General features: G+C 37.8%; 1 protein-coding gene across 1 annotated transcript in view; it reads right to left on the bottom strand.

The window, feature by feature from the left end:
- The window catches only part of LOC122550241 (dynein axonemal heavy chain 11-like), a 456,308-nt gene that overhangs the window by 265,056 nt on the left and 175,084 nt on the right, over positions 1-16,168 (bottom strand). Inside the window, exons 33-39 of the mRNA XM_043690997.1 lie at positions 9,262-9,418; positions 8,652-8,797; positions 8,441-8,557; positions 6,295-6,433; positions 4,186-4,278; positions 2,570-2,764; positions 1,010-1,087 (exon numbers count right to left, since the gene is read on the bottom strand). Coding sequence (XP_043546932.1) covers positions 1,010-1,087; positions 2,570-2,764; positions 4,186-4,278; positions 6,295-6,433; positions 8,441-8,557; positions 8,652-8,797; positions 9,262-9,418 — 925 coding nt within the window. The remainder of the gene's footprint in view (positions 1-1,009; positions 1,088-2,569; positions 2,765-4,185; positions 4,279-6,294; positions 6,434-8,440; positions 8,558-8,651; positions 8,798-9,261; positions 9,419-16,168) is intronic.

The raw sequence follows: 16,168 nt of genomic DNA, 5'->3' as shown, positions 1-16,168 counted from the left end.
TCTGCATGAAAAAGTTGCCCCTTAGGTCTCTTTTATATCTTTCCCCTCTCACCCTAAACCTATGCCCTCTAGTTCTGGACTCCCTGACCCCAGGGAAAAGACTTTGTCTATTTATCCTATCCACGCCCTTCATGATTTTATAAACCTCTATAAGGTCACCCCTCAGCCTCCGACACTCCAGGGAAAACAGCCCCAGCCTGTTCAGCCTATCCCTGTAGCTCAGATCCTCCAAACCTGGCAACATCCTTCTAAATCTTTTCTGAACCCTTTCAAGTTTCACAACATCTTTCCGATAGGAAGGAGACCAGAACTGCACGCAATATTGAATGGTCAATAACTACAAATTTCTCAATACTGGACAGTGGGCAACATGATGTTCAATTAAATCAGTAGTGGTTCTACTGGTAGCATTCTTGCCTCTAGGCCTGAAGATTGTGGGCTCCATCCCACTCTGTAGGTTTGAGCACAAAAATCTCGACTGTCAATCCAATGCTGTACTGAGGGACTGTCACACAGTCTGAAGTGTTTTTTCTCAAGTGGACGCAAACGTTTGTTTGACTCTATTGCAAAGAATAAAACTTGCTCTCACTGTTGCTGTAGCCTCAGTCCTGATGAAGGGCTTATGCCCAAAACGTCGATTCTCCTGCTCCTCAGATGTTGCCTGATCTCCTGTGCTTTTCCAGCACCCTACTCTCAACTCCTCCCTGTTGCTTTAGTCAATATTTATCCCCCAATCAAGCCCACAAAAAAAAAGATTACCTTGTCATTATCAAATCTGTGTGACGATGCCAGGTTTCCTAACTTTACAATAGCAATTACTCTCCAAAAAAAACTTCATTGAATAGAAAACATTTTGGGGATTTGTGCAATGTATTATGTAACTGTTCAAATTTATAAAAAGAAAACATACCAGTCAGTTTATCTACTATTCAGTATATGCATACAACCTAATGTCGCAACTGTTATTTCTTGTGAGTAATCTTACAGATCAGCAGACTGTCTTGCTCACCTGACTTTTTCCTGTTCCAGCATTTCCAACTACAAAGACTGAATGACGGACAGCCAACAACTCTTCTAGCTGAACCACCTAGGATGAAGGCAACATTGACAACCATAATTATTTAAACTAAAAGAATTGGTTAGAAGACCACACTTAATGTTTAGTTTTGTAAAAGTGGTTATAATTAGCTACGCAATTTAGCTTCTTGTTTCTATGACTGTTAGAGGGCCTGCCTCTGCTATCATTTGAAAACGTTTGTCTCATTTTCATCTAAAATATCTATTTTGTTTATCACTTCCTCAAAGGAGTCTAATGAGTTAGTCAAACTTGTTTTCCCTTTCACAGAACCATGCTGTTGTCTCTGATTATAATGAGATTTTCTAATTACCTCACTATAAACTCCTTAAAAATAGAATCTAGTATTTTAGTAAGATTAATGTTAAGTTAACTGGTATGTAGTTACTTACTTTCTGTTTCCCAACATTTTTCAATAGAGGAATTACATTTATGACTTTTCAATCTGATGTCACCTTTCCAGAAATTAATGAATTTTGGAAAAATTTTAAAAATGCATTTGCAATCCCAATAGCGACTTCCTTTGGGGCATGGGATGAAGTCCATCAGGACTTAATGACTTCTCAATCTTTACTGCAAATATTCCAAACCCCACTGTTCCTCTCTAAACACATACACAACCCAGTAACCTTTCCCCGGTAGTTGTTTTAAATTCCTCCCTTTCTTTCATCATTTAAATTACAAGTATTTCTGAGATGTTATTTGAATTTTCTACAGTGATGACAGATACAAAATATCTGTTCAACATTTCCATCATTATCTTATTTCTAATTAACAATTCCCCAGACTCTCATTAGTTACACTTATCCTTTTTGGCTACTTGGAGAAATCTTACCATTGTCTTTCATATTTCTAGCTAATGTCCTCAATTCTCCTGTTCTTCAGAGTTTAACAAATAAAACGCCTATGACATAACAGCACAAAGCTAACTACCCTTTAAACAAATGTGAACAGGGTGTCCAGAGATTCCTATAGGCCACTGCTTTCATCTTGAAGGAAGCATTTAATTCTGAGTGTTTTACTGTAACCAATATTCGTGGGATGCAAAAGTATTACAAGTAGGACCTGTCACTATCACACCACTGACTTAATCTCTACATTTCAAACTGTTGAGAAACCACTGTTTTCACTCATTTTATTAACTCACCTCCACCTACCATGTTTTCCAGCCTAGCAACCCCCAAAACATACTGTCCATTATTTTTGTAACATTCTAACCTACAAACAAATAGTTACCTATTGATTTCTTGGACTACAATAATTTCTCCTGCATTACGATAAAAACAATGTCTGATTTTCCTTTGACAAAAATGCATCTCATACTCATTAGTATTCAAATACTAATCATGGACAGCACCACAAGAAAATTGTGATTTGGAACATAGATTTAACATGGCACAATTCAACGAAGGCGTACATTTTCCAGTTAAATAAAAAAAATGTTACTTTAATGACAAAAGGAAAAAGGTGCTTGAAAGATGAAAGATTTCACACCTTGAGGATAAAGCTTTCTTCATGCTGTAGGCTGAGTTCCAGAGTGGACTGTCTGACCATCTGTTCAAATTCCTGGTCTCGCTTTCTAGGAACATCCAGGGTAGGAAACAGATCACCAGTCAGCCCCATAAAAATGGGCACATCATCGGTGATAATCTTTGGCAAATTGAAATCCCTTAAAGCACGCATTAACACCTTGTAAAAGAAAGAACATGTTTTACAATAACTTTCATCACAGGGTTGTAGCAATATTAGAAAAGGAAAAAAAATCAAAAATTATTGAAGTTACACTGAAGAGCTGGCTTGACTCCAAACAAACAGTATCAGAAAGTTATTTCTGTTGATTCTCTATGTGTCCGTATCTCTCCCATTGAAGAGACCAGAAGACAAACAGAAAGAGTATTTACAGGGTGAAAACTTCGATGATATCAATTAGTGTAATTATTATAACCATTCCAACAGATTATATCCACACTATTCTACACTGCCAATTTATATTAACTCTCTCATGGGTGCCAGACTGCTGTATAAAAGTAATCTGAATCATCTAAGGTCAGGGCCATAACCTAAACAACTGAAATGGTCCTCTGAAGCAAAATATTACAAATGCTGGAAATCTGAAATAAAAACAGAAAATACTGGAAACACTTAACAGATCTGGCAGCATCTATGGAAAATGAAACAGAGTTAAATGGAAGTCATGCCCTACTGTTGCTGAAACGTCAAATTAAATAATCTTTTTTTTATATTAATTATTATTTTCATTTGGACATTTGAAATTCTCACTTGTACTGGAGCAATTTTCTTTCAGTGCATTATTTTTTCAGAAGTATTAATTATTGTATGTACCTTTAAGCAACTCTTTTGGGTTCACTCAGCCATACACTTTCCGGGCATGTTTACAGGGCATGGTGTTGTTGTAGCAGTAATTTCTACACTGGGGCAAAACTACACTTACCTCTGGAATCTTCCTTTCAATTAATGGATCGGGAAAGTTGAAATTTTCAGCTAACTGACTTTGGCTACAAGACCTAACTGAAAACAGGAAGTGCTAGAGAAACTCAACAGGTCTAGTAATACTTGCAGAGAAAGCATCAGAATTAATGTTTTAAGTTCAACATGAGCTTGCTTTGGAAATCCTTCGGAAGAATAATATTGGACTCCGCATATTAAGTCTGTTTCACTCCCCACTGATTCTACCTGATATGCTGAGCTGCTCAAGCTCTTTCTGTTTTTAACTTTTGATTTCTATATTCATAGTATTTTGCCTTTGTTGAATACAAGGCAGTACTGCATTCAGGGTAAATTACAAATTTCCCTATGGAAATAAAATAGGCTAAGTTAAATAGGTAGAGCAAAGGTGATCACAGTTAGATTATGAGTACAATTAAATTCTAAAGAATCATAGGACAGGGAGAGAACAGAAAAGAATGAGGGAAAGTGGAAACAGAATAAATGTATGCAAAATGCTTGTTTATTAGTCACAACCCATTAACTATAAGTCAATAAAATCCATCAACCCAAAATAGACAGCAACTTCTCTGAACTTGTTCACTATCTCAGGATTTAAAGTGGTCTGAGAGAGAGACTGCATGATTTATTTATTTCTGAATTACCTGATCTTCTGGTCTATTTTTGTCTCCTCTCTTAAGTGAGCCAGCAACAACTAAAACAGATTTCACTGCACGAAGACCCCAGTCATAATGATCCTTAACAAGAGACAAATTGAATGTTGTGAGCAACATACAGCAATAGATTGACATTTTAACTTTACAATTGTTGTGTATTTCCAACACTTGCTTGAGCAAAAGAAGGTTGAAAATTATAAGTAATGAAGCTTGCTTCATGACTAGCAATGACACATGACTCAATTTGTCAGTCCCTCTAAAACTGAACAATTCTCTTTTCTGCATTTATGTTATTAACACCAAGATGGCTGACAAAGATGGCCACCGGCTACCTGCATACCTGGCACTGATGATATTACACCACAACTGAATCTTCTGGCCACTCCCGAGGCTGTTTCCCCCATCCCCGGCTGCTTGCTACATCCTTTGCTGTATGGAATTGACAGTTCTTTGAGCGCTCTTCTAGGTCAACAGTTCCTTAATTAATTTCAGGACATCACATGCTTGGATGCTTCAGCAGTACGTTGCTGCACATTTAATAAAAGTACACCCTGACAATTGAATTCTTCAACATTGTAATGCCCATTGATGTTGGTGAATCGATACTCAGGCGTCTGACTGCAAAGCTGTGTTTCTGCTCAAGAGCGGTGTGTGGGTAATAAATGCAGCTCTTCCTTTAATTACTCACTCAAAGTTCGGGGAATTTACATTAGCAAAGGCATATATGTTCCACATTTAAACGAATGAATTTGAGGTTGGAGGACAAGAATGGAAGGTTCATGTTCCAAATATACAATCAGTTCTTTATAGATAATTGAGCTTTCTCTCCCTCCCACTAGAAATCTCACATTTACTAACAACTTGCTCTGATTGCTGAGATTAAATTTGGCCCTTGTGATATGTATAAATCATGGACTGAACACTGAAGACACAGTGAGATGAGATGATAGGTTGCAATATATTGCATCCTTTGGCTATCCATCCTTTGGCTATAAACAACTCACATGAATTGGAGTTTGAACATTACATACTCTAACATTCACTCTTCTGAAAATTCAAAAATGGAATTCTCAGGGAAGATACTACTACTCTATAACACTGATGTTAAATCAACAATACAGTTTTAGTAGGTTATCTCAAGCTTTTCCAGACGAGTGCCAACTATGTTTTCCAAATTGATGCATTCTTTTTCTACTGATGATCAGTTTATACCACAAATACCAAAGCATACAGAGACATGGCAAATAACACTGTTAGACTGAGGCCTTTATTGTTTGAATTCTAACTTTAAATGCTTGCTGACATGGCTGACATTTTAGTTCTATATAATTATCAGTATGGTGGGCGGTTAGTGCTAATGAAAATCTTTTCCCTTTTTGGAATTTTTAATCTTCATCTAATTTCCTGCTTATAATACATGACATCACAATTACTGACAGTTTCATTGTGGGCAATGAAAGCATGCAGTTGTTATGACATTTTCTTACTACCTTTCAGTACTCCATGGGCTGTAATATACAAAACAAAAGTGACGACCTCTGGTCGCACTTAGTTGAGATGTTTCATTTTAAACAAAGCAATGGTTTCAAAACACGATACTGTGTCAGATGACCTTTAAAACATCTTGATTTTGTACACGAAATAATCATTAATAGGATATTCCACTATCAACGTTTACAAATTTAAGCCAACATTTCCTCGGAAATACTCCCACTCCATCGCAATTTTACTGGAAGTGTGCTGGAAACACCTTTATGGAATTTCAGTGCATTCTTGGTGGTGAAGCAGAAGAAATTCGAAGAAAACTGCTGCTCTAAAGTTAGCATCAAAACTATACGCTTAACATTAACATGCAGTACACCAAATGCAAGCATTTGAGATGTAATTTTCTGATTTTCTTAATGCCAGAAATATGCCTCATTAGCTGGAACATGTCAGAATCTCTGCTATATATTGCAGGCGTTTCTAAATTAAAAATCAGAAAATTATCTCATTAAAGTAAAATTCACATTGAAATACATTGAATTTCAAATGTTTTCATAAGCAAACAGTGATTATGAAAATCAGCATCAGCCAAAGAAATATTAAAAGGAAAACCTGTTTCGAAAGTAGCTCTTTACAAAGAGTATACAAAGTGATGAATTTTCTGGCCAACAACTTGGCATCTAAAAACCCTTCTGCAACCAGCATAATCTCACAAATCAGTTCAATATCAGGGACAACCATAGCACAAGGCCTAAAAAGAGAAACAAGATACATGAGACAAGATTCATTCAATGCATATACTCAACCATACTATGGAATTTATATACATTTTGCACATATCATAAACTAATAATAAACAATTTAAAAAGGAGCCCCTTCCTCAACGATGCTACAGGCATTTATGCTATGCACAGTAATTCAATGCAGAAATATCTCTTCTCATTGGATACACAGTGTTCTAAATAATATTAGCAATGGATTAGTTGCACATTGCTGTTGAAGAGATTGGGCTTTACATATGCAGAAGAGAAGAAACTATTCAAGGTGATCTAATAGAGATCTTTACAACTACGAGTGGGTTGGACAGGGTAGGTGTCGAGAGAATGCCTTCAATGGACAGACAGTCCAAACATAGAGCTGTAAGTACAACATGTTACAAACATGTTATTTTCAAAGATGCAACCACAATCCTGGAAGGGTAACCCCTTTCACCCTCCAGGTTGTATATGTGACAGCGATAATGGGTCGCCGTGTGAAACACCAGCGCACAGGCTCTTCCCACCAACACCCTCCACCTCACCCCAATGCCCACACTGAGCCTGCAACACCAGTCTGGATAAAGCACTACAATAAATTTCACTGACTTCAATTGGCCACTTCCTGCTAGCCAATAGTCAGCTGATCCTTGTTTTAAATTTGATGGCAATAGCCATAACACACTTCCTTAAACTGCAGTCCATGCATCAGTTCTAAGATGGTCCTCTTGTTTTTTTTTTGCCACAATGTTTTATTTGAAACATTAAACACCAAAGATGTTGAAATGAGTGCATTGTTCAAACAGAGGTGCAAATTACAAAGACAAAGAGAAAAAATGATCAGGATTTGATTGTTTTGGTTAAAAAAATGGATTATTAACTTCAGTGGGATCAAAGTAAGTGGGTAGTTCCTAATAACACACTATATATATTTTTAAACAACGTTTGTGCAAATTGTCTGCATGATAGAGTCACAAAAAGCAATACTCAAAAGGGGATCATTCTCATTTTAAGCGTTGGTATAAAAAGGGCTATAAACATTGGCTACTTTGGTTTACATTTCTCCCAGTTAAATGAAAATCAGTGATATTTAATGAGGTAACCTAATATCATCTGTGCTGCACTATCACTAGAAGTCAAAATTACTTATAGAAACATTCAACAGTGTGTGTTTGTGCACTGAAACTAAACTGTTTTAGACAGAGACTATTTTCATTGAAATGAATTTTGTTAAAGCTAACAGTGAAAAGTTTTTTTTCCCCCAATATGCTGTATTTAGTGTTTTGGTGGCTAGTATTTCTATTAAAAAATGGTGGGAAACATAGCACCAACCTGATCATGAAAGGAGCCTCACATCTATTTCCTGGTGACAGCAAAACTAATTTAATTGGGAGGGTGAAAGGAGTTGACTGCAGATTCCCAGTGGGGCAATGTCAAAATTACATCCAGTAATTAATCAGCTGACACTATTATTCACTCTGTGTTGATCAAGGGACCTGGCACAGACAGGCAGACCGCTAAAAGCTAACCACCACCCCCACTGCCCTTGCCTCTGCTTTCCTCACTCTCCTGCAGACTCCAACCAGACACTTCCCATCTTAACTTTGCTCTCTATTTGGTATTGATCCCACAATGGTCTGAACCACTGGTGGGTGTAATGCCACCAGCTGCCAACCTTCACATTGGCACGGATGGCATTAGGAGCTGCAGGCCTCTGATTGTCTAGCAACTCTCTGCAAGGTAGACCTCTATCACCAAGGACTCCAACCTGAATGGTAGATGACTCCATCAGACCTTCTCCCATGAAACTGACAGGGGGTCCTCACTGATCACTGCAGCAGACCATTGTCATCCCAACAGAACGACCAGAATATGGGCAGTACTTTATCAACTGTAGCAGTTATTACAAAAACATTTTTCCATCGCACTTACAAATCTCAGTAATCTGCTCCAACACTCAGTGGACAATACCAGCAGTACTCAAGATAGCCAACTACACTTGCCTGAAAAGTGCTTTAAGATTTTCTGGTAGTTCTGTTCGACCAGCATAACCAGGATTCATTGTTATAAATATGCCAACTGCAGATTTCAAAGAAATGTCTTCCCCAAGAAAAACAAATCTGTGAACAATAAATAAAATATATTAAACCATCTAAAATAGTATGCATTAATAAATGGGCAATGAAATTGGTTCATTTATTCTTTTACACTCACCTTTTCTTCTTGTTTTTGATGGCATCTTGTATTGTTTTAACCTGCACTGCAATGACTGACAAAACCTCAATGGAGATCCGATTAAACTCATCAAAGCAGCCCCAAGCACCAGTTTGCGCCAAACCTTTGTAGATATTTCCTATGGACTATACAATGCAAAATAAGTATTGAAAAATGTAGCAGCATTCATGAAAAGTCAATTTAGTTCATTTGGCATGGACAGTTTGTCTGCAATGCAAAGTGACACCAACAATGTGGGTTCAATTCCCACACTAGCTGAGCTTCCCATGAAGGATTCTCCTTCTCAACCTTTCCCTTCGCCTGAGGTGTGGTGACACTCAGGTTAAATCACCACTAGTCATCCCTCTCGAATGAGAGAGCACCCCTGTGGGCTGGTAAGAATATGGTGACTTTATCTTTAATGGTCATATTCAATACTGTTCACATCCTATTCTGCTTAGAAGTCAACTGTTTCACTCTTGTCCTGCTCAATGTTTGCAACTTCTTTTGATTTCATTTCAGATTGATAACATTTACAGTACTTTGCTTTGTGGTGTTGTTGTATCTCTTTTTATAAATAAAATAGAAGCATGATAACTAGCAAACATACCTTATAATCCATCTGTTCAGAACAATTGAAGACATACACCATGACACCTAGGGCACGCCCAAGATCTTTAATGGTCTCTGTTTTGCCTGTCCCAGCAGGGCCTGCAGGTGCTCCACTCATGGTTAAGTGAAGAGACTGTGTCAGGGTAATATAGCACCTACAGACCAAAAACTGTAGGTTAACTGACCTTAATTTAGCAATTGCATTAAAAAGTACAATGAAGGATGCAGAGAGATTGATTAATTTACATCAACATTTAACAAAAGAACATCTACAGCGCATAACTCTGCCTGTAAGTTAGTCAGGACCCTGTAAGTTGCAACTTGTTTCTCTTTCCATTGATTTCCTATGCTCACTTCCTATTGATTGCCCGCAAAGAAACTTTGCTTAAAGAACATACATATTTTTTAAACAGAAAGAAATGGAGAAAATAAGTTGCCTTTCCCTTTATTTATATCTTGTTCTCTTAGTAAACCTTAACCACACCCTCTCAATCTCCTTCTGTCTCGATCAGTCAATAAGTAACTGTATCAGAAAACAGACTTCCAGTTTCATAATGGTTAATAATCAAACACATGAGGCAGTTTGCTGGCTTCTCAATTCAACTGTTTTCATTTTCAAAACTGAAGACAGCCATCTCCCCAACCACCCTCTTTCTCATTCCAATGGGTTATTACACATTCTGAAGGCAACATTAAATAAGAATTACAATAAGGGCAAGATCTTCCCCTTCCTGGAGTATGGAAAAAGAGGAAACCCACTCCTTTATCACCACTAAGTTGTTGAAAAGAACGCCCATTGGTGATCTTCTCACCTGTCACCAATTAAGCCCTGTGAGTAGTCAATTAATGACCACAAGGGTTCGACTTAACATCTCCCCAAACAACATCGTTCCAAACAGTGAGAAAGGTGGCAAGCTTCCCAACTGTGCAAATACTGTGACCTGCATGCCAGGTTGAAGGGGCGCTACTGACTGTCCAAATCTGGCACTGTCTGAGGCACAGGAGTGGAGGAGGGAGCTTAAGAGGTTGAGGCCTGAAAGCCACCCTCCTGGCCTTGGCTCCAAATCCCAACCCCTACTCCTGATAACTATCTCTTATGAAGAGCACAAAATATATTTATTTTCTCACTGCAGGGTACCCTAAGAGTAGGCATGGGCTAGCAGATTTTAAAAGCCAGATACTGCAGGCCTCTGAATGGTCAACAATTTCTGACAGTCTGGGTAACCAGCGTCGTGGCTTGCGATTGGTCAAGAAGTACATGTGTTATCTCTTCATGTGCTGTTTGTGGGGCAATTGGACAAATTATTATGGTGACAGAGGTAGAGTTTTAGTCACCACCTAACATGGCCGATTCATGACAATTTTTAAAAAATCCACCCTAATGAAGTTAAATGCTGCAGTTGTGAATAAAATAAAACAAATTACATACTAATTCATACAAATCTATATAAATGTCTTAGTTTCAAAACAAATCAATTTTATCCAATGAAACTTTTGAAATTTGTCCTCTCGGTTTTCAAAGTAATTTAAGGAAGAACAATTAATTGAAAGTTTGCTGATATATCCTGAGAGTATGGTGATGCGCTTTATATATTTCAATAAATCTACTCAGACATGTTGTGACATACCACCGGAGCAGGTTGGATTTGAAACCCAGGCTTTCTACCCAAAGATTGGGACAATACCACTGTGCCACAAGACCCTCTTTTTTTTTAATCTGAACAGTTGCCTGGGATTCTCGATTATTTTTCTGTTAACATTACCACAATGCATTTATGTTGTACATGTTTTGAGAACATGATGAAAATTCAGTTCATTGTTGACAAAACCCAAGTTTTGGCTTTTCAGGGTGTCTGAGAACTCTATGAAGGAATTATAGAAGACATATGTGATACAAACAATAAGTATGTTTGCTAATCCCACTATTAAATTTTTCCCATTTTTACACCATTTAAGCATTTGCTTAGACAACAGATACACTAGTTATGATGAATAAAAGATCAAAGTAACTTTAGCAAGCACATTATTGTAAAAGTGATGAGTTTACATAAACAAAATCTACAATAATAAATGTGCAATTCAGGAATTTATAAAGTGAAAAGTTAACACAAAGTGATTGCAAACCGCCAACTGGAAATTAAGTTGCACTGAGATAAAGAACAAATAGATGTAAAATTTTTAACAAAATAATTTTTTTTTAAAGCAATAAATATATGCCAATCGTCATCCATGAAATCAGCTTTTTTCAAATGAGAAACTTGTCTTTGGCACCAGTAGCCTTGAAAAATGTTTTAGCTTAACGCTGTGACTGCAGAGTAGCAGCACATTCTATGTTGGGTACATTTTACACTTCATATGACACCTGAGAAAATTACTATTGTCAGTGGAAATCTAAGAGATAATAAGTTACAACCCTTGTAACAGTCTTTAGAAATAGCACTGCCATAACCTCTGACACTGCCATCTAGTGTTGCTATCATCTTTCAGATTAAGCATTGCAATGTTTGCAGATTAGAGTTTTCATTGTAACTTCAGTTCATAGAAAAAAATGTAAACATCTGCATTAGTTTTCTGTTCCTAAAGCATTAGCCTAATCTCTTCACATACTGATAATACTGTCCAGGTTCATGAATTTTAGTACCCTTCCTTGTGAAATGACATGCTTTCCTAATGTCACAATAATTTACACGATGGCATTAGGGTAACACTGGATCAGAATTTCAACTTTGTGCATTTCTGTGCTATTTTTGGACGGGATGTTTGTGGGCTGAGAAGGCTTTCAGCCACAATTCAACTCTTCTGGGTTAGCACTGCCACTATCAGCCCTATACAAAATTTGAATTTGCATCTCACACCCTCAAATCCCCATTTTCTGCTTGAAGAGTTTAAGAGTTTGGGATAAGCCTACTGCAGAGTTGGGAACATTCTGACAGATGAGTGTGAAATATTTTGACAACTTCAAATGTTATCATTAGGATGCTGTATTGTAAAGTCATTGCAACTAACTATAGTGAATCACTAAGGGACTGCTCTGAAAAGGTAAGATGACAATTACATCGACTAGCATTGTTTTAATTTTGAGATGCATTAGACCATTGTTTCCACTAAAGGAAGTGTTAAAATCTATTAAAAACAGGAAAAATAAATTTTCTGGTAATATTCGTGTACTGTTTTAGTAATATCAGGAGATCTTTAACTTTCGAAAAAAAAGTTCTGCATGTGGAAAATTTAAGTACATCTTACTCACTGATCCACACCATTAATTTGTTTTCAAAGCAATCTGCCTGCAATCTCATAACTTAGTTTCACTGTGTGATTGACAATGGCTTGATCTGATAGCTGTGGCAGTTATGAATGCTTGGCTGAGTTTCAAGAGCTACACCAGCTTTCTTAGAAAGCTGTGTTTACATCTTGATTGACAGTTCTATGAGTTTATTAAAGAATTATCTGTTGTTAATGCAGTAAGAGAATGAATTTGTTTTTGTTACAACAAATTGACCACTTACTTGGATTTACATTTTTATCAAGATGTCATTCATGTATGAGAGATTTTATTTCAGTATTAAGTATGTTTGAATGGCAGTGCAGTTTATTACTAGGTTTACATTTTCATGTCCATTTCAAAGACATCCCAGGGCTTGTCAATTCGTGGATACTAGGTTGCAGATATGAAGATATATGGGGGCATAGAAAGAATGTGGAAACGTGGAAGGAACATTGGGTATTAGAGAGTATGATGAATATGACAGGATATGGAGGGATCATGAAGGTATGGGGCATGGGTGTATGAGAGGAAAGGGGTTATGAGATGGAATAAGGTATGAGGGGACATGGAAGCACAGGGAATATGTCGTAAATGAGGGGTGAGGTTTAGAGAGCATGCGAATATGATTAAGATCTGGGCTGCAAGAGGTGGAGGTGAACCTGTTAACCACTCCACATTCATATTCACTTTATTGTGGCTCGCAAAACCTAAACCCTCCTAACCTCCACAAACCAGGTAAAGGTTTACAGGCAGGCTTGGAGGCACACTCTCATTTCTCCAGCTCAAAATAAAACCACTGGTCAAGATGTTCAGGACAGCGAGTAGTAGTAACATTACAGAGATTTTCATAAAAAGAGATGGGCTTTGTGGAGGATTTAAAGATAGAATCTATGTTGTTAGAGTTAGAATATAACAGAAATGCCATTTTAGGTATGTTCAACAGATCACCAACTATTGAGAAAGATACAGAGGAAGACATTTGAATGAAACTAACAGAGAGATACAAGAACTATTAGGTAGCAATGGGGGCTTTATTTATCCTATTGAAGACTGGGAGAGTAATAGTGTAAAATCTAGTTAGGAGAAAAAATTTGTGAAGCATGTTGAGGAGTGTTTTCTTGATCAGTATGTTTCCGCCCAAGTGAGGAATCCCACGCTGGATGTGGATCTGGGGAATGAGACAAGTCGAGCTCATCAAATGTCAAGGGTCAATCCAGAGTAAAAATACTGAACAGGACAACCAGTGTCAATTGTTTGAGAGGTATATCAGAATGAAAGATTGTAGTGAAAAACAGTGGTGAATGATGGCTGCCTTTAAAGAACAGCTGGTTTGGTACAGTCAGATAACATTGCTACAGTAAGAAACTCTGTACATTTTATATTGGCCAATATAACACTAAGCAGTGCCACATGCACTATCCGCTATGGTGATATTATATAGATGTGTATATAAAGGTTAAGCATCTTGAGTTATCATATTACTCTATTGGCATGTAAGTCCTCCACATAGACATTGATACAGAGATTATCATACGACCACATTAATTTAACCTGTACCAAGTTGTTAACATATGATTAACTAATTCTTGAGCAATCGTCTGATGAAAACACTAAATAGTTTCCTCTATCTAATCAAACCAAGCAGGCCTTGTAGACCCCTATACTTAACAAGGATGGCGGCAACAAGCCTCCCGCATGGTGAGCTGCATATTTGGTTTAGCTATATGTCCAACATGGTGAATAGTGGTGTGGATTTCACTTAGCTACTCACACAAATGGTGGAGATCTTAAGATTTGCATCATCTTCAAATTTTAAGTCACCATCTCATGCAAATAGACAGCATTAAGGAAAAGCTAAATGTTTGAGAGCTATCCAGAAGAAACACTCATGGCAAGATTCAACAAGGAAGAATTAACAATCAACGGTAAAAGCAAAACAGACCTGGTAAGCAATGTGCTACAGTGGAAGAGTTAGGAATTTTATGGAAAAGGAGAATTAGTTACTTCAGGGAAAACCTGGTGGGTAATCCCGAGTCAGATACAACAGGAGATCATATAGACATTGGAAGCTCTGTGATTCAAGTAAAATCTTTGGTTGGCTCAGGAAAACCTTTCACAAAATGTTGCAAAATTACATGCTGAGAAAGTGAAAAGAAAGTACGTACAGCTCAGACTAAGTGTCGTTACCATAGCAGGCAGGTATTACAAGGCAGGCTATAGCAAGGGAAGTCAAAGGCCATGTAAGAAATTTAAATTGTGGTTGCAGATGGAAAACATCTCGAAGGCAGAATTGAAGCAACAATGGGACAGATAAGAAGTTGGTCTAACAGAAGAAGAATATTAAGAGACTTCATTAAGTTGACAGACAAGGCATGAGATTGTTGACTAAAATTTCCTTCAAAGTATCAGACATTTATTTAAACTGCATCGAACAGGTATCCAGAAAAAAAAGTGAAAAAAACTAAGAAACATTATTAGAACCACATATAGTGGATTTAATTCAGTAAACCCGTAAAGGAAGTGGGAATCATTTATTCAGGCTGCGAGCAGTTGGTTTCACTCATAGAAGCCATAATAAAAGCTAGAATGGTCAGTATTAGCTAGTGAAGGTGGAGTCCTCTATTTTAGCCACAAAGGTTTAGCAACCCTTTATTCAGGCCACAAAATGTGGGAAAACCCAAAGTTTAGCAGAGCAGTTGCTATTACGCTAACATAAAAAACCTTTTAAGAAAGCAAGATGAACAAATGCACAAACATAAAGGGGAGACATAGCATCATAAATAAAAATGCCTGGAAGACGCAGTTTCTAAAGTGGCTTAAATAGAACATAGAATTGGACATCTTGAGGAAAACAATTAAGCTGCAAAATTACTTCTAAATTAGATACTAAATTGGCACCAATGACATAGGTAGGAGGAGGGCTGAGAATGTTAGGCAGGCTTTCAGGGAGCTAGGTTGGAAGCTCAGAGTTAGAACAAACAGAGTTGTTGTCTCTGGTTTGTTACCCGTGCCATGTGATAGAGAGTCGAGGAACAGGGAGAGAGAACAGCTAAATGCGTGGCTACAGGGATGGTGCAGGAGGGAGGGATTCCGGTATTTGGATAACTGGGGTTATTTCTGGAGAAGGTGGGACCTCTATAAGCAGGATGGTCTACACCTGAACCTGAGGGGCACCAGTATCCTTGGGGGGAGGTTTGCTAGTGCTTTTGGGGAGGGTTTAAACTAACTCTGCAGGGGCATGGGAACCTAGACTGTAGCTTTAGGGTGCAGGACCTGGAGTGTGGGGAGGTTAGGAACATGGCATCAATCTCAAAGGAGGGTGCCTGTAAACAGGAAGTGGCTTGAAGTGTGTATACTTCAATGCAAGAAGTATACGAAATAAGGTAGGTGAACTTGCAGCGTGGTAGGTACCTGGGATTTCGATGTTGTGGCTATTACGGAGACATGGGTAGAACAGGGACAGGATTGGCTGTATCAGGTTCCAGGGTGGAAATGTTTTAGTAGGGGCAGAGGGGGGGGTAAAAGAGGGGGAGGTGTGGCATTGCTTGTCAAAGATAGTATTACAGCTGTGGAAAGGACGATGGATGAACACTCGCCATCTGAGGTAGTTTGGGCTAAGGTTAGGAATAGGAAAGGTGAG

Source organism: Chiloscyllium plagiosum, chromosome 5, assembly GCF_004010195.1.
Source record: "Chiloscyllium plagiosum isolate BGI_BamShark_2017 chromosome 5, ASM401019v2, whole genome shotgun sequence".
Taxonomy (NCBI): Eukaryota; Metazoa; Chordata; class Chondrichthyes; order Orectolobiformes; family Hemiscylliidae; genus Chiloscyllium; species Chiloscyllium plagiosum.
This window is presented reverse-complemented; position numbering and strand designations above follow the sequence as displayed.